General features: G+C 56.9%; 2 protein-coding genes across 3 annotated transcripts; one reads left to right on the top strand and one right to left on the bottom strand.

Annotated features, from left to right (window-relative positions):
* Positions 1 to 772: 772 nt before the first annotated feature.
* PGBDF (plakoglobin binding and degradation factor) lies at positions 773 to 3,824 on the bottom strand. Its single transcript, XM_055395782.2, has 3 exons — positions 3,812 to 3,824; positions 1,494 to 1,827; positions 773 to 1,412 (listed from the first exon to the last, which is right to left on the bottom strand). The coding sequence occupies exons 1-3, from the start codon at positions 3,822 to 3,824 to the stop codon at positions 1,217 to 1,219; spliced, it is 543 nt and encodes a 180-aa protein (XP_055251757.1). The 3' UTR covers positions 773 to 1,216.
* Positions 3,825 to 8,130: 4,306 nt separating this feature from the next.
* GAS2L2 (growth arrest specific 2 like 2) lies at positions 8,131 to 16,080 on the top strand. 2 transcript variants are annotated; one of them, XM_055395802.2, is made up of 7 exons: positions 8,131 to 8,662; positions 8,783 to 8,996; positions 10,439 to 10,680; positions 11,504 to 11,611; positions 12,662 to 12,758; positions 13,433 to 13,685; positions 14,249 to 16,080. In XM_055395802.2, exons 1-7 carry the CDS (start codon positions 8,612 to 8,614, stop codon positions 15,780 to 15,782), a joined length of 2,499 nt encoding a protein of 832 aa, XP_055251777.2. In that variant the 5' UTR covers positions 8,131 to 8,611; the 3' UTR covers positions 15,783 to 16,080. The 2 variants fall into 2 exon arrangements, with proteins under 2 accessions (XP_055251777.2, XP_055251770.2); XM_055395795.2 differs by having other exon boundaries at positions 8,131 to 8,996.
* Positions 16,081 to 18,328: the final 2,248 nt, after the last annotated feature.

The following is an 18,328-nucleotide window of genomic DNA, read 5'->3' on the forward strand; positions in this document are numbered from 1 at the left end:
GCCAGTGGACCTGGAGCAGGGGAGCAGCTTCCTTGGACCAGTGTCCAGTGAAAGCAGGTGGGCGTGGATGCTGGGGAAGGGGCAACATGTTCTCCTTTGTCTTATCCGGGCCCAGTGTATATCCCAGTGTGCTGAGATGGGGAGAGAAGGCCTGCTGCTCTCTTCAAAAAGCAAAATGTCCATCGCCCACTCACCCTCCAGGCCAGATGGAGAACCCTGTGTGGCCGCAGGACGACAGGGGCCTCTCTGGAGGTCCGGCTGCTGCAGGCGCTGGGGGCCTCTGCAGACTGGCAGAGCCCCGGTGCTCACAATGGCCCCGTTGTCCTGGCCACACACGAAGCATTCCAGGAGCTCCCTCTAGCCGGCCAAGAATAGCTGGGATTCCTGGAGAAGGACCCAGCTCCCCTGCCTCCCTGTCTCCAGTCTCAGCAGGCTTCTGGGGCTAACTCTCTAGTCCTGCGCGCTCCACACCTGCCAGGGCCTCCTTGGCGCACACACTGACCGCGGTCAGAGCGGCCTTCCCGCGGGAGGGGAGGAAGGTCCGGCCAGCTTCAGCCCTCAGCTCCCAGTGGGCACTCCTGGCGCGGAGCCTGCCTTTTTTCTTCTCGGCGCGCGGTGGGGAGAATGGCCTTTGACTGCCCTTGGCTGCAAGGACTTGGCTCCGCCCGGAGCTGCAGGGAGGAGGCTCTCCGCCTGCCCTTTTCCCTCTGGCTTGAACCCGAGGAAAGGGCAAGGAGGGTTGATGTTTATCACGCTCACCAGGGTCCTCACCCCTCCAGGCACTGACACTTGGATCAGAGGCTTTATTGGAGGATTTGAGGGGAGGAGCAAGTTTCCCAGAGGGAGTTATTTACTTAAGGAGATGCCTCTGCCCACCGGGCCAGAAGGAATCTGAAATACCCAAGAGACAAGTGAGAGGGCTGTGGGCAGGGGACGGGAGTCAGGTGGGTAACGGGCACCGCGTGCTGACCAGGGAGGCTCTTGTTGCAGGAACGGACCTCCAGGTGATGATGTTGGGCTCCGCACTGATGACAGGTGGGGCCGCCCCATCGGGGATGCGCCTGCTGGTTTGCGCCAAGAGGGGGGGCGCCCTGGAAGGGCGGCTCTCCGGCACGTGATCGATGTCGGGGAAGAGAGGGGAGGGTTGCGGGCAGCTGGGATGGAGGCGAGGATGGAGGGCTACAGAGGCCGGGAGTGGTGGGGTTGGGGTTGGCGCTCAGGGGCCGCTGTGGGCAGGCCGCGCCTTCCCCAGGTCCGGGTGCTCCAGAACGCAATGCGCCACGTAGCTCGGCGAGCTGTGCAAGTTCCTGCACTTCTTGCAGAAAAGGATCTCGCAGCGCGCGCAGCCCCCGCTGCGCGGCCGCCGCCGGGGCGTCTCCAGCACGCAAGGCTCCTCGGGAGGGCTCCGCTTCCTGCGGGCGGGGACCGGGGCGCTCAGGGCACCGCGCCGGGCGCCCCGCGCATCCCGCCCCCGCCGCGGGGCGCGCCCTCACCTGTCGGCCGGCGCGGCTAGGCCGCCGAGCAGCGCCAGGGGGCTGAACCACCCCCAGAAGCCGCTGTCGGCGCGCCGCAGCAGCGCCACCTGCTGGGTGCTGGACTCCTGGCGCAGCGGGTAGTACGACACCGAGCCCCGCTCACGGCCCTCGCCGCCCTCCGCCTCCCCGCCGGCCTTGGCCTCGCCCTCGGCCGCGCTCTCCTCCGGCGGCCTCTCCTCGTCCGACTCCGACTCCGATTCCGACTCCTCCTCCGCGGCTTCGGCCTCCGCCTCTGCCTCCCTGGCCCGGGGCTCCTCCAGCTCCTTCTTCCTCCACAAGGGGGCCTTCACGCCTGCACGGGTGTTGGGGGGTGGGAGAGATCAGTGAAGGGCCTTCCCTGGTACCCTGACTGTGGCGCCTAACCCGACCCCCAAAAAAAGGCAGGCGCCCGAAGGACGTGCGTGAGATGCGCGGGGCCAGCAAGATTCCAAGAGAGGGTTTCCAGAGTGTGCAGGATTTTCTGGGCAAAGAGGGGCCTGATTTCCTAGGTTCCTGAACTTCCCAGCTGAAGAAGGTTCGGGGCAAGTCTGGTCGCTTCTGTCAAGCTCCGTTTCCCCATCTGTAAAATGGAGAGGAAACAGTGCCCATCTCAAGAGTTACTGAAAAGCAGGTATCAGATGGAGTTTGTGTGAAGCGCCTGGCCCAGGGCTGGGGCGTGGAGGGGGAAGCCAGCAACAAGCAAGTGCAATGAGGCATGAGCCCGGGAATGGTGGTTCATTGTCCGCTTCCTTCTAATTGGCCCGGGGTGGGGACTGATGTCTGTGCAGCAGTCAAGAATCAGGACGTGCCCCGATTGGAATTTTAATAGGTGGTTATCTATATTTTGTTTTCTGCATGGAACGGGATTTCCTTCTTCAAAATGGGCCTTGCCTTAAGAAAGCCCAGCGTCACTTGCGATGGGGTAGGCAAGCAGGAGAGCGCACAGCGCCTCTGCACGATTAGGAAAGGGCGCCTCCGATGCGCAGAACAATCCAGAAAAGTGGCCGGTATGGGCGGACTAAGTGGAAATCCACCCCTACCCCCCCCCCACACACACACATGCCGGGAAGACCAATTAGGAAAAGGCTTCTATTCTTCCTTCCAGGCTTGACCCCAACCTTGCCGGTTGGATTTCAGCCACCCCTGATCCTCCCCCTTGCTGTTCAGGGCACAAACTCCACAATCCCAAGCAGCAGTCCTGGCAGGCGGGAAGTTCCTGGGCTGACCTGAAAGTAACCTACCAGGAGGTGTCCACCACTCATTCAGCAGACACAGGCCCAGCCCCACCGTGCACCCTGCGGTCTGCTGGATCTGGGGAGCTAGACTTGCAAGGAAAAAAAAAGGAGGAGGGCAGGGAAGACACAGCTCCTGGGGTTTTCCCTAGAAAGGTCTAGAAAATTTTCCATTGATCCCTGCCCATCTTGTCTAAAGAGGCTGGAAACAGGGGAATGATAATAAAGTTAGTGTTCCAGCCCACATGGACTGAACACCAACTGCATGTAGTCACCTGGCTAACCACATCATGTCCTGCTGCTTCCTGACACTGTCTGGTAGGTGATGAGGCAGGTAAGAGAGGGGCCTTTGAATTTCAGCCAAGACTTTTGAAAGCTTTCCAAAAAGAAAGTTTTTTCAGAGATTCTACCAGTTCTTGGTATTGCTATAGGTGGAGAAACAAGATCCACCGTATTTTTTTTTTTCTGGCCAAGCCACATGGCTTGTGGGATCTTAGTTCCCAGATCAGGGATCAAATCTGTGCCCCCTGCAGTGGAAGTACAGAGTCCTAACCACTGGCCTCCCAGGCAGTCCCCAAGTTCAACTGTAATTTTATTTAGGAAAACACATTTAGACTTCTGACTGTGAAAGGCCAGACCTAGGGCACAGCCAGGAAGGGGTGCTGGGGATATGTGGGAAGGATGAGGAATTGGAGAGGGAGGTTGGGGCTTTGGGGGACAGGCTGTGGAGCTTGAACTCTGTCCTTCAGCAGTTGGGAAGCCTCTGGATATCTTGACACAGGGATGTGCTCAGAGCATCCTTCAGGATGTTTCCTCTCACAGAAGGAGACAGACAGAGACCCATGTAGGAGTCATTACAGTGGTCCAGGTCAGAGAAGACGAAGATCCAAACAGCAACAGATGAAGATGAGAGAGATGTCAAGAATATTCAGAAAAGAGAGAGGAGAGGGCTTGTATATGGATGGGTAACTGAGAAAAGGCTGGACTTCTACTCTGGGGTTGCCATGGTGATGAGCTTGTTGGTCCACCCTGGGGTCAAGAGACCCGTCCTGCAGCCCCACTCACCGTGTTTATCCATTCTCCCCAAAGTCGTGATGCCCTCTTCCCCTGATCAGGCAGAGGGATGGGACAGAGTTCCCATAGAGCTTGGTCTGGTCTCTAGGGCCTCTGCTGGATTACAAGGGGGCGGGGCTAGAATCTCAGCTGCCCATAGGATTCCACCCGCAGAATAACTGCCTTTTCTAGAACTTTCATTCCAAACCCAACCTTCTCTCTTGGGAAGGTATTAAAAGGGACAGAGAGTAACTTTGGGGCTTTCCAAGTGGCACTAGTGGTAAAGGACCCGCCTGCCAATGCAGGAGACATAGTGGAACGGTTCCATCCCTGTGTCAGAAAGATCCCCTGGAGGAGGGCATGGAAACCCATTCCAGTATTCTTGCCTGGAGAAGCCCATGGACAGGGGAGGCTGGTGAGCTACACACAGTCCACAGGGTCGCAAAGAGTCGGACTCACGCACACAGGTACAGAGTGACTTTGGCCCCCCACAGACTGGGGTCAATTCCCAGCTCTACCACATAAATGTAAAATCTGAGTGTTAGTAAATTATCTTTCTGACCCTCTGTCTCTTTTTCTGTGTGTCAGAGTCATGCAGTACCAGAGTTTAACCTGGCCCACTGAAAACACGTAAAGCATTATGTCTATCGGCATCACTATTTTCTCCCCTTCCCTTTCAGTTCAATCCCCATCCTTCCTCATCCCTGCTCCCTACCCCACCCACCTCCAGCTCATTGCCTTAGCTCCAAGGAGCAGAGGACACAGGTGTCAAGTTATAGGAAGCAGGGCTTGGGTAAGAGCCAGGGGTAGCTTCTGGGTGTTCGGTATGTGTGTGTGAAAGCTGGGGCTCAGGAAAGGAACAAAATAGAAACCTGGGAAACTCCTTTGCCCGGCCCGACAGTGGGGTGTGGTAGCAGAGTCAGTGGTATTCAGAGGGGCAGAGGATGCAAGCCCAGGTCTGGAGAGCCTGCATCTGATGTGATACAGTTGCTGAAGTCAAGGAGATCCCAGTCTGTTAGGGGAACATGACATGGTGCTCCAACCAGGTCTGAAGTGGGGGCATGGGTCTCTTCCTTCAGGCATCTCCCAGTTTGGTGGAGGCAGTTTGGTGGGATGTAGAACAAAGAGGGCAGACCAGCCTCCAAGAATCTCGAGGGGGTAACACTGTGAAGAACTGTAAAGAATCTAAAATTTTACCCTATGTGCCAGCTAGCAAGTTAACCCACTGTATTTTTCTAGGTGCTGGCAAAACACACGAGACTCTTGGGTTAGAGATAAAAGACCTCATTAGTGATGGCGCAGCAGCCTCGGCATACCTGTGTCATTTTCTCTTGGCCCACTGTCCCACGGGTGCTAGATAAGTACCTGCATATGCAGTGGTTTGCATTATAAGAGGAACCTGAGCTTAGGGAACCCTAATTTTTTTATACTGGGTAGTAACCAAACCTGTCTTTTACTCCGGAAGAAGACACTGTATCTTCCAAGGTTTTTCACTGTATAAACACCTTTGAAACACCTCTGCTTGTTCAGTTCAGTTCAGTTCAGTCGCTCAGTCGTGTCCGACTCTTTGCGACCCCATGAATCGCAGCACGCCAGCCTCCCTGTCCATCACCAGCTCCCGGAGATCACTCAAACTCATGTCCATCGAGTTGGTGATGCCATCCGTCCATCTCATTCTCTGTTGTCCCCATCTCCTCCCACCCCCAATCCCTCCCAGCATCAGAGTCTTTTCAAGTGAGTCAACTCATTGCATGAGGTGGCCAAAGTATTGGAGTTTCAGCTTCAGCATCAGTCCTTCCAATAAACACCCAGGATTGATCTCCTCTAGAATGGACTGGTTGGATCTCCTTGCAGTCCAAGGGACTCTCAAGAGCCTTCTCCAGCACCACAGTTCAAAAGCATCAATTCTTTGGCGCTCAGCTTTCTTCACAGTCCAACTCTCACATCCATACATGACCACGGGAAAAACCATAGCCTTGACAAGACGGACCTTGGTTGGCAAAGTAATGTCTCTGCTTTTTAATATGCTATGCTTGGAAGACATGCAAAAAATAGGAAAGACCCATGGACAACGGTCTTCTCCCCAAACCTGAATATTCTTACATTTACTAAAGGAGCTTATAGCCACCTTGGTTCTCTTTTTTAAATTTATTATTTATGGCTGTGCTGGGTCTTTGGTGCCGCGCCCAGGCTCTCTTTAGTTGCAGCAAGTAGGGGGGCTACTCTTCCTTGCAGAGCAGAAGCTTCTCCTTGCAGTGACTTCTCTTGTTGCAGAGCACAGGCTCTAGGGAGCACAGGCTTCGGTAGTTTGGCCTGCTGGCTTAGTTGCCCCGCAGCATGGAGGATCTCAGTTCACAGACCAGGGATTGAACTTATATCCCCTGCATTGGCATTGCCAGAAAGATTCCCAACCACTGGACCACCAGGGAAGCCCCTAGCCACCTTGGTTCTTGATTGGAAAGTTCAAAAGCTTACTCTGTCTAATTTAAAGAGCAGTGAGAGCTCACAGAATGGCTGGAAGACTTGACAGGTTCTCTCTTTGGGGCTGGGCCCATCTTCCCTAACTTCAAGAAAACTCTACCCATGAATAATACCTACACAAAATAGGATCCTATTAGCAAGAAAGGAAAAGAAACAGCTCCTCTGTCTTGGGGGTAACCAGCCTCTAGAATGGCTCCCAATGACCCTTGTCGCCTGGTAGTCACGCTGTTGTAGCCCCTTCCCATACGAAATAAGGCCGACCTGGGTCATTGATAGGATGTTGTGGGAAGTGACGGAGTGCGACTTTCAAGGCTACGTAATAAAAGACCCTGTGGCTTCTGTCTTGCTCCGTCTCTCTGGAGAAAGCCCACTGTCATGTCATGATGACACTCAGTCAACCCCATGGAAAGGTCCATCCATATACTGAGGGACTCAGGCCTCCTACCAGCTTCAGTTTTCTTATTCCCTCATCCATGAAATGGGTACAGCAATCATTATCTTGATGCCTTTAGAAGGTAACTGAAAGAAAATTACTTTCCAAAAGGTAAAGCAAAGTCCTATACAGAGACCCTATTTCCCTCTTCCTCATATTCTACCTGTCATTGCTACTCCTGAGATATATCAAGTATCCTCCTGCCTGGAGTTTTTTTTGGGTTGTCTGTTTGTCACAGCACAAGGCTTCAGGATCTTCGTTCCCCAAGCAGGGGTTGAACCCTGGGCCCCCGCAGAGGAAGTGCTGAGCTCTAACCACTGGACCACCAGGGAATTCCCCCACCTGGAGCATTTGCCCTGGCTGTTCCTTCTGCCAGGGTACCCTTCCAGCAGACATCTGCAGGGCTTGCTTCCTCGCTTCTCTCAAGTCCCTGCTCAAATATCACCGTATCAGTGAAGTCTTTCCTAGCCACCTTATAGAAAATCCCCCACCCCCACCCCATCTCCTGTACTCTTTCTGTTTTCTCCCTGGTATTTATCACCATCTGACTCACCACAGATTCATATGTTTATCTATCATCCATCACCCACCATCATGTAAGCAGCCTCCGTCAGGACGGAGGCTTCACTTACAGCTACATGAAAAGTGAAAATGTGAGTTGCTCAGTCTGACTCTTTGAGACCCCACGGAATATAGCCCACCAGCCTCCTCAGTTCATGGAATTCTCCAGACAAGAATACTGGAATGGGTAGCCGTTCCCTTCTCCAGGGGATCGTCCCGACCCAGGGACCAAACCCAGGTCTCCCACATTGCAGGCAGGTTCTTTACCGTTTGAGCCACAAGGGAAGCCCCTACAGCTACATCCTCACGCACTATAATAGCGCACGGCACACAGCAGGTCTGCAGGAAATATTGTTGAATGCATGCATCCCTGTGGCCATGGAGGAGGAACTGTGGCTGACAGCCCGCTCTGGAGGAGTCATGTGGGTAGAGTGGGGGATGGAGCGGGTTCTCCAGAGAAGGCGGGGATCACGGCACACAGCCAGAGCTGCTGGATGAAGCTGGGACCCCTCAGTCCTGACAGTCGGAGACTTCCCACATCCACGAATCCTCTCTTCCTCACAACGCCCCCGAGAGGGAGATATTATCATTCCCATTTCACAGGTGAGGCAAACAAAGGCACAGAAAAGACAGTATGTGAAGGTCACAAGGGGATTCAGGAAAGAGTCCAAGCCAGACTCGTGGCTCTGGACTCCATGGCTGTGTCTATTTCACCACTACAAGACAGTGCTCACTGAACTCTGAGGGGCACGGCACCTGCTGGCCCTGCTCCCCTCCTCCCATTTCCCAAAAGCCTCTACCGGGGTTGACCAAGGGAGCCATAAGCCAGCCCCAGCCTCTTCTTGGCTCCTTGGGCCCCAGACCAGCTGATGCTGGGAAGGGTTAACAAGGAGTGTTTGTAGCAGCCGCTGGTCTCCAAGGAGAGGAAAGCAAAGTGGAGAGGCCCACAGACAGCCAGACTCCGGGCCGGCTGGTGGGGGTGGGAGGCAGCTAGTGTGGCCTGTCTGGCCTAGGGGGGAGAGGAGTGTCTTCCCCTCCATCTATCCTGGGAGCCAGCGACCTCTGAGCAGATTGGGCAGCTGGGGAGTGAGGCCTCTTCAGGGCTAGCAAGTAGGAAAGTTCTGGCAGGGACTGAAGAATGTCAGGGGGTGGGGGCCCGGCCTGGCCCAGCCCACTGGCGACGGTGGTGGTGGCCAAAGGCAGACGCAAGTAGCAAAGCCGTCCCAGGCTCTCAGAGGGTGGAAGGGGACCCCTGAGTCAGGGGGAACCTGCCAAGGCCCCACAGGTGGCAGGAGTGAAGACGCAGCTGCGGCATAGTGGAGGTGCCCAGCCCGGCCATGTCCCAGCCTCGGCCCAGCAGGAGGAGACCTGGGACCCCGGGGCCTCTGGTACGCAGCATCCAGCCCTTTAAGTCCAGCGAGCAGTACCTAGAAGCCATGAAGGAGGACCTGGCTGAGTGGCTTCGGGATCTCTACGGACTGGACATCAGTGCAGCCAACTTCCTGCAGGTGCTGGAGACAGGCCTGGTGCTGTGCCAGCATGCCAACGCCATCACCGAGGCCGCCCTGGCCTTCCTGGCTGAGACACCTGCCCAAGCCCAGAGGCTTCCTCTGCCCCGGGCTGGGGTTTCCTGTAACGAAGCCGCCCAGCCTCGCACTTTCCAGGCCCGGGACAACATCTCCAACTTTATCCAGTGGTGTCGCAAGGAGATGGGCATCCAAGGTAATCCCCCTGGGTTCCCCCACCTCCCCCACCAAGATCCTTCTTCTGCCAGGCATCCATCTCCTCTCTGAGGCTCAGGCTGTCGGGGGTCAGGGGTCCTTCCAGATTTGCCTTGAGCAAGTTTCTCATTCCTTTTCATGCTTCAGTTTCCCCATCTTGTAGTAAATCCCCAATAAATCAATGCGTTGAATGAATGATTCCAGCACCTGTCTCTTTGTGGTCACACACAGGGCTGGGCAGTGAGTGCTGAGAGGACTGAGAACCAGAACTAAAAGAAGTTGTGGCCCAAGAGAGACAGCTGAAAAGATGTATAAATTACAGCCCAACTGAAAGAAACTCAAGTAGAGCTTCTGTGCTGGGGAGATGGGAGGAAACAGCCACCCGATGAGGCCTAGAAAGACCCAATAGAGAATGGAGATTTGAGCTGAGTCTTCGGGAATAAATAGAAGTTTGGTGGGCAGGGAGTTCTAGGCAGAGGGGGCCCGGAGAAGGCATGTGTTTTGGCTGCGGTGGAGTGGAGAGGAGGCAAGTGGACCCCAGCCAGTCTTGCTCGGGCTTTCGGGACTCAGGCAGTGACATATTAGCCTCCCTCATCACCTTGGCTCTGAACCCAGTGGCAGGGATGAAACTGAATGCTCACCAGGCCTTGGGGATGGGGCAGAGTGAGGGGTCAGGCCCCGCCCACTAGATGGTGGCCGCAACAGTATGGAGCAGGCTTGAGGCCTTGATAAAGGCTAGTGTTTTATGGGGCACTTACCACAGGCCAGACACTGACTGCAGACATATAGCTATCCCCACTACAACCCCATGAAACAGATTGCATTCCCATTTTACAGAAGCGGAGACTGAGGCTGGGACTAGCCCAGGGTCATGCAGCCGGTGGGTGGGAGCGTCGGGATTCCAAGCTTGCAGCCCGACTCTGGAGGCTGTACTCCACCCTGCCAGGTTATGCATGGGCTTGGGGGTTGAGTCTGGGGTACCTGGTGGTTACCGCAAGTGACAGGCCTGGGTGCTTCTTCCTGCTGAACCCATCCTGGCATACAGAGCAGAGAGAAGGGCAGGTGGAACTGGGTTCCTTCTCTTGGCTGCGTCCCCTCTTCCCGCCCCCACTTCTATTAGGCGGCCACCTGCTCTGCACGCAGTACCCGAGCAATTCTGCCACGACCCCTCCGAGGGACTGGCCTGACGCCAAGATCCTGAGATGCTAACCCCCATCCCATGCCAGCTTCTCAGCCCCACCCCCGCCCGGATTTAGGGTGGCCCACTCCAGTGTTCTTGCCTGGAGAATCCCAGGGACGGGGGAGCCTGGTGGGCTTCCGTCTATGGGGTCACACAGAGTCGGACACGACTGAAGTGACTTAGCAGCAGCAGCAGGTCTCTGCCACGCGCTGCGCTCTCTCCAGCGGGCTCAGGCTGCCTACCCTCCTCTCGCCCCGGGCCAGAGGTGCTGATGTTCGAGACGGAGGACCTGGTGTTGCGCAAGAACGTGAAGAACGTAGTGCTGTGCCTGCTGGAGCTGGGCCGCCGGGCCTGGCGCTTCGGCGTCGCGGCGCCCACCCTGGTGCGGCTGGAGGAGGAGATCGATGAGGAGCTGCGGCTGGAGCGGGCCCTGCCCCCGCCCGACACCCTGCCGCCGGAGCCCCCAGCGCGCGGGCCCTGCCACTTCCGCGACCTGGACCAGATGGTGAGGACTTGGCCCCGCCCATCGCCCCGCCCCGGTCCCGCCCCCGGTCCCGCCCCTGCAGGCCCCGCCCCCGGCCCCTCCCCCGCGCCAGGCCCCACCCCGACACTCCCCCACCCGGTGGTTTTTAGTTCAGTCGTGTCCACTCTGTGCCATTAGGAATCCAGCACCCTAGACCTCTCTCGTTTAAACCCCGTGGGCCGGTGGTTACAAAGCCAGACGCCAGCACCCTCTCTGACGGCTTGATTCAAGTCTTAGTTCACTGCTTTGCGGCTCTGTGACTTTGGGGCAGATTATTTGCCCTCTCTATGCCTCGGTTCCCTTTTCTGTACGGTGGGGATGCACCTTTCCCATGCCTACCATCCACGACCGCTGTGGGTCTTAGGTGAGCCTGTGCACGTGAAGCGCTCGGCCTGTGTCCCAAACAGCGGGTCCTGGGGTGGGAGTGAGCTGGGAACGACTATCCACTTCCACCGCCAAGGAATCGAGCTCAGGGAGGTTTCTTCATCTGCCCAAGGTATATAGTGCGGGGGAGGCAGTCAGACCCCAAGGTCCGCCTTAACCATCACAATCCTCGGCCCCTGTCAACTGACCCAGGAGAGCACTGAGCCATAGGTCACCACTCAAGGTCTTGTTCTCCTTGAATCATTAAAAGCCTTCTCTTCTTGCTTGTCAGCCCCCAGTCCTGACTCTGCAGAAGCCTTGGGGCTGGGGTCCGGGGGGGCAGGCAGGTGGCCCATTAAGTTTGACCAGGAGTTCAAGGGGAGCTTGGGTTCCTGAACCCAAGAGGGGAGGGCTGAACTCACTGCCCACTGACCGCCCGCAGGTTCAGAGCCTGGTGAGCCACTGCACATGCCCGGTTCAGTTCTCCATGGTCAAGGTGTCAGAAGGGAAGTACCGCGTGGGAGATTCCAACACCCTTATCTTCATTCGGGTAAATTTTGGGAGTGGGGGGGGGTGGAGGGAGCCCGGGGGGTCAGCAGGATCTGGCGTCCTGTGATGGGACTTTACCTAGGCCTGAAAGTGAGGAAAGGAGATCACCATCCACCCCTAGTTATCCATCAGAAGGCTTTCCCTCTCTCCTTCTGGGAATTCCAGAAGATTCCTGGCAAAGCTGGCAAGCATGTTCCCTGCTCCCATTAGGGCAGTTAGAAACAGCCCCCACCCCCATCTACCCCCACCTCAGCCTAGTTCGGGAGGGGGGTCTTCAGGCAGAAGTGGGGATGAAGGGTATGCCCACTTTCCCACCCACAGGCTTGGTCACAGCAAGGGTCCTGAGACCCAGCCCCCCAAGTCTGTGCCCCCTGTATGGCCCAGCCACGGGCCACCGCCCACATGCAGCTTCTGAGCACGGGCGTTCTGATGCTAGTACGGGTCTGGCCTGTGCCCCCTGTGAGCCCCCTGCCCATACCTGGCCCCCTCATCAGTAAGAGCCTGTGCCCAGGGGCACGGCTAAGACTTCTCCCTGGGCCAGGCCGCCCCTGGGGGCAGAGCCAGCTCCCTGGACCCTCGCCCCGCAGCCTGAGCCAAGAGCCCTGTGAAGTAGGTGGGGAAGGACTGTAGCACCTTGTTTCCTCTGAGGAAGTGGAGGCCTGAAGAGACTACGTGACCAGGAGTGGAGTTAGGCCAGGACTCCCGCGAACTCTTTAAACACACACCACAGAGCAAAGCCAGGGCCCTGTTTCTGATACAAACGGGTGCAGGTCTGAACCCCTTCCTGGTGAAGAGAGAGACGAGAGTCCGGGGCCAGACGACCCAGTGCTTGTGAGGTCCTGTGTCTCTCTGTGGGGCAACTTGCCGTTTGTCAGCTTGGCCTCCACCCTTGACATGTGTGATTCAACGCCAGTCACAGAAGGGTCTCGGGCTGCAACCACACACACATGTGTGTGTGCATGGATGCGAGCTTGGGCCGAAGGCCCACAGGCTGGTCCAGGGAGAGGGGACAAACTCACCCTGCCCTCCACCTCACCCTTGCCCCCTGCAGATCCTCCGGAACCACGTGATGGTGCGTGTGGGGGGCGGCTGGGACACACTTGGTCACTATCTGGACAAACATGACCCCTGCCGGTGCACGTCCCTCTGTGAGTCCCCTGAGAGCCCCTTCCCTATGACTCTGGGTTGGGAGGCCAGGAGCAGAGGCGGGAGGTAGGGGCAAGAGGTGTTCGAGGCGATGGAGAAAGGTGCCGTAGAAGGTACTGGTGTGGGTGGCATCTCAGCACTTGGGGGGAAAACCCGGGCAGCCATGGTGTAGTACCAGTTTACACCACAAGATGACGCCAAAGCCAAACACTCAAAATCAGCATTTGGTCACTGGCGCGGGCTTCCGTCTGTGGGGTCGCACAGAGTCGGACACGACTGAAGCGACTTAGCAGCAGCAGCAGCAGCAACATGTCGGCTGAGTTTAGGTTTGGCTCTGATGGAGGCACCAAGCAAGACTTGGAAGGGTCTTTGGTCTTCCCTTAATCTCCATCAGCACCTCAAGACATCCCAAATAAGCATGCAATCTAAGTAAAGGATGTGAACTTGCAATACAAATGCAGCTTTAAGCAAGTCCCCCACCTGGGCCCTCCAACCAGATTTCATACCCTAAACTCCTCCCGTGAGGAAATTCTGGTGTTATCACTGTCACAGTGGGTCCCAGAGTCTCTGAATGTGGGATTTAGGGTGGGGAGCAGCTGGGAGATGGAACTGTGAACCCCATCAGCAGGAGTTTAACCCTTTCCTCCTCTCCTCTCTCTGGGGTCTATGTTGGTAGCACACAAGACAGGCAGCTTCCTGCAGCCCCCTGCCCACCCTGTGCAGCATGAAGTGAGGGTGCAGGACAGGCCCTCGCAGCCCCAGCCTACGATGACCATCAGCCGCTCCCAGAGCCCACTGCCCCCGGTGGACTGGAAGACATACACCTCTTCAGGTCGAAAGCTGAGGCCCCCTGCCGTCTCTTCCCCCAGACCCCACCGTGAGCAGAGAGCCCGCCCAGGGATCCTCAGAGAGACAGCATCATTGCTGAGGTACTGGGGAGGGACAGGGCAGGGCCCTTTCCTGATTTGGAGTCCACATCCCCAGAGGCCACCCCAACCCAAGATAAGGGGAGCAGGTCTCCCAGCAGTGAGCCATCCAAGCAGTACCTCAGGTGTTCAGAACCTAAAAAAAGCACCCAGTACCTTTAGGATCATCTACTTATGTCATACATCATCCCATTTCACAGATGAGGAGGCTGAGTCCCATAAAAGGAAGAGACTTACCCAAGGCCTGTCTGTCCATTTCATGGTACAGCAGAAATGAAGACCCTCTCCACCCAAGACTGCTGACCTATAGTCATGGGATCTGAAGCAACTTGGGGCCCAGACCAGGCTGTTTTCTATCTGTTCCCCAAGGAATGGGGTGGGGGGAACAGGCTTAAACAGTATCTGCTCTAAGGAAGCATCTCTGGCAGTCATGGGGGAGAGGGAGTGTCTACTTCATTCAACATGAAGTCTGACGCCCTGGGAGTTCTGGCTGGGAGAAGGCCATCCCTTCCCAGAGCCAGGGGACTGGATTATATGATCCTGCAGTTTATGATTCATCCTTTCAGGTGCCAGGAGAAGTCGCTCGCCCCATCTCAGAGGCAGCTGCCAGCTGGGGACAACCTACCCAGCCCCCAGTCCTCACCCACTCTCAGGGGCCAAGACCCACTGTGTACCTCCTCGGGGAAGAGGGAGGAGAGACACCCCCCTGAAACCCCCTGGGGGAGGACTCCCACATCTTCGGTTCATGACAGGACGGACAGCCGGGGAACTCATGCCAGGACCCCCACCCCCCAGAGACTCCGAGCCCCTGAGGCCACGGCCAAAGGGACGCCAGCAAGAGGACTGTCTCCCCTGCCTCGTTCTCCCAACTCATCCAAGCCCACGGGCCCCAGGCAACCACCCTGGGGTGAGGCTGAGGGTGCTTCCTCGCAGCTCAGGGAGCCAGCACCTGTCTGCTCTCCATCCCCTGTCAAAGGATCCACCAAGATCTCTGTCCGGTTGCCCCCAGCACGCCCCCCCACTCCAGGAAGAGGCTTTGCAGGAACTGCAAGTGAAGGTCCCAGCACAGAACTGGAGAGAGGCCCCCTTCCATTAAAGGCCATCACTGGGGACCTGTCTGGGTCCAGACATGAGGAAGAGGGGCAGGAGGACCTGAAGCTGGACTTCCAGCTGACAGCAGAGGCTCGAGGGCCCCGGGGCCTGGGCCCACAGCACCAGGAGGGGAGGTGCACCCCCTTTCCATCAGGCAGAACCAAGGAACAAGGCATCCATCATGGCCTTGAGGAGGAGCTTTCAACCAACATGAAGCTGCTAGGAATGGCGGGTGCCCGCCCCCAGGGCGCTGGGTCTGTAGTCATTCCTCGCAGCGGCGTCTACGTGCCCAATCTGGGTGGGTGGTGGCCTGACCCTGGGGGTCTTTATGACAAAGTCATCCAAGAGCTGATTCAGGGCCCCCCACCCCTCCTTAAAGTGGACCTGGGAGCCTGGAAGGCAGCCCCTCCAGGCTCCCCTACACCAGTTGTAACTGCAGGTCCAGGAAGCCTCACAGGGAAACTGAGAGCCAAGGAGAGTGGGCTGAGGACAACGGCAAACCCAAGTGCCAAGGGCATCTGGACAAAGGTCCAAGGGGGACAGGACTGCCCAGCCCCTACAGTGTCTGCCAGCCTGGAGCCCCTCACACCTTCACCCTCTGACCCCAGTTCTGAGAGAGCCAAGGCATGCCCAAGCAAGGGCAAAAGAACACTCCGGAAGCCCCAGAGAATCCCATCCATCTACAAGCTGAAGCTGAGGCCCAGGATTCGGCCCCGAAGAGATCACAGGCCTGAGAAGCGGCCATCACGGATCCCCAAGCCATTGACCTACCTGCGCCTGGGTCCAGTCAGGGCACCACCCAAAGGCAGGCTGGTGAGAGCAGCCCTGGGCAGCAGGGGAGGGGAGGCAACCCTGATGGATGGAGCCTTGGCAGGGGAGGAGGAGGACGGAGAGGAGAGGAAAGAGCCAGACACCCCACTGGAGACCAGCTCCCCTCCTTCGGAGGGCCAGGAGCCCTGGCAGCTCGATCCAGTCCCCCTCTCACCTGAGGAGGAGTCCTGGGTCTGAGAAGATGCTTCTCCTCCCTGACCCCAAGGAGGGAAGTGAAAAGATGCCCATGCACTCCCAACTGCAGGAACAGAAGGGAAGGTCCCTCCTCTCAATACAGGGCCTTGGCCAGGAGAGGTTAGAAAGCAAATAGAGATTCAATCTGCTCAGTTGAGCAGAAAAGCAACCCATGAGTCGTATTCCAACTCCAGGATGGTGGGGCTACCCTCTCCCAAAACAGCTCCCCCAATTCCTGCACCCTCTTCTCTGGCCAGGCCCACTTCCACAACTCTTACGTTATTAAACATGAGAGGGTCTGCACCTGAACCCCCAGCTCTTGAGTCCACTCTATGACTGTGGTGATGCAGAAAGGTGGTTGGGGGGGGACGAGGAAGAGGAAGCTAGGGGGTGAGAGATGCTTCGCCTTTGGAGGTTCAGCCAATCTTGCCAGACAGCCCTTCTTTCCCAGAGCAGCTGTTGCATCAGCACCATGGACAGGGACAAGGTTGCCCCTTACAGGCTCCTGTGGGGCTTGGCGCTAGTGGTAAAGAATCCACCTGCCAACGCAGGAGACTAAGGGACATAGGTTCAATCCCTGGGTCTGGAAGATCCCTTGGAGTAGGGAATGGCAACCCAGACCAGTATCCTTGCCTGGAGAATCCTATGGACAGAAGAACCTGGTGGGCTACGGTCCATAAGGTCGCAGAGGAAGCAACTTAGCATGTGTGACTTCAAAACTCTACCCTGGTGGTTGGAAGCTGAGATCACTGAGTCAAGAGGGATGTTTGAGAGCATTCTTCAACACATCTATACCCCTGGAGTTAGCACCTCAGCCCTGAGTGGGAGGAAGACACAAAAGCAGAAGCTGGGCCTGAGTCCATTTATGAAAGTTTTCCCAAGAAGGTGGCAGAGAGAATGTTATCCTCTGAATGGTTTTGATCAGTAGGAGGGTTCCGAGGCAGGGTAGATGGAGAGAGATGAGTCCCAACGCTCCCTTTCCCTTTGTTCTCCTGGTTGACCTGAGCTTTAGGACTGAGGCCACCTCATCACCTGGAGCTCAGAAGGTAGACCCCGTAGGGAGCCCCTTCATCCCCATGGCAGGAACTGAGCCAACACCTTGGTACAGAAACGAGGGAAAACACTCCCTGATTTTTAATCTGACTTCCGATCACAGCGCAATGGGCGTCACGCACACTTCCAGACCCTGTGGTGGGAAACCCTGGGGAGGGGGGGGCAGGGAGGACACAGACTCAGAGTGGGAGCAGAAGGGATCAAAATAAAAGATCTGGGGTGTAGTGGGGGGTGCGTGAGGGGGGCCGGCCAGGCGATGCATTCCAACTGCTCCAATGGGGGCCAACCAGAAGCCTGGGTCCCTCACCCTCACTTCAGGTGCCCCAGAGCTGGGGGTAATGGCAACAGGGCAGGTGAGATGCTGCCCTCCCTCACCCATGCCCCTGGTGAGTCAGAGGGCAAGGATGTAGGGGAGAAAGGGGGCAGCCCCTCTTCTTTACCCTCCCGGCCACTCCATGGTGTGGGGGAGGGGAGCCACCTCCTCTGCTTCAGAGGGAGGCTCAGAGAGGGCGGGTCACTTGCCCAAAGTCACGCAGCACAGCAGGGACCGGAACCCTGATACTGGACTGCCCAAGGTGAGGGCAGTCACAGCGGAGCTGCGTTAGCCCCAGCAAGTGGAGGGGGCATCACCTGGGGAAGTGGAAAAATCAAAGTTTCCCTCTCACACTGGATCTGGATGATAAGTTCGCCACCCATGACCCTGTCCCCAGACTCCTCTCCATCACCACCCTGGGCTACCTGGTGTCCTGGTCTGTATGCCACAGCTCGGCTACCTCAGAGCTAGCTTGTTCTGTCTCTCTCCTAACAAGGGACCTCGCTATCCTCCCACCAGAGCAGGGCTGAGGGCTCAACCTCAAGACCTTGGCCCGGAGGCAGGGGGGCTCACACCATTTCTCCCGCCCTCCAAGTCCCCCAGTAATCTCCTCAGGCCTCTCCTAGTGTCTTCATTTCTTTTGTTATTTCTAAGTCGGTACAAAACTGACAGTGATCAGCTCTGGTGACGAGAGGTAGAAACTGGCCAGGCAGCTGGAGAAAACGGGGCGGAGTGGGTCAGGGCATAGTGTCACCAGGTGTTGGGACAAGGGGGCATCAGATCCCGAGGGCCTCCGTCTGGGGGTAGGGATGCCGGCATTATCGCCCCCAAGCACGGGAGCAGGGGGGTGCATAATTCTTTTTGTGGCTCTGCCCCTTCCCAGATTAATCAGGGTAGTCTGAGATTCAAGGCAGGCAGGGACTGGGGCAGTCAGCTTGAGGTCAGATGGGGAAATCAACAAGAGTCTTCCTTGAAATAACCTGACTGCCCCCCAACCCCGCCCACCACCAGCCCCTCCCCCCACAACCCCTACCTGGCAGACTACCCAACCCAGAAGGGAATAGAGAGCTGGAAGCTGGCATCGTGGGAATAAATCTATCATTTGGGGCATTCCCTCTCCACATTCTGTCAAGAAGAAAAAAAAAAATCTCTTTTTACCCAGGGGGTGAGCTGGCTTTAGGGT

This window comes from Moschus berezovskii, chromosome 20, assembly GCF_049115385.1.
Source record: "Moschus berezovskii isolate FMDL1 chromosome 20, NW_MosBer_1.0, whole genome shotgun sequence".
Classification (NCBI taxonomy): Eukaryota; Metazoa; Chordata; class Mammalia; order Artiodactyla; family Moschidae; genus Moschus; species Moschus berezovskii.

Bases quoted from the DNA above. Each gene is read 5' to 3' on its own strand.
- GAS2L2 (XM_055395795.2), top strand. From the start codon at position 8,612: ATGTCCCAGCCTCGGCCCAGCAGGAGGAGACCTGGGACCCCGGGGCCT. The intron at 10,681-11,503 runs GTGAGGACTTGG...GACCGCCCGCAG, and splicing joins TCCGCGACCTGGACCAGATG to GTTCAGAGCCTGGTGAGCCA. The intron at 13,686-14,248 runs GTACTGGGGAGG...TCATCCTTTCAG, and splicing joins GAGACAGCATCATTGCTGAG to GTGCCAGGAGAAGTCGCTCG.
- PGBDF (XM_055395782.2), bottom strand. The intron at 1,413-1,493 runs GTGAGGGCGCGC...CCCCGCCCGCAG, and splicing joins CTAGCCGCGCCGGCCGACAG to GAAGCGGAGCCCTCCCGAGG.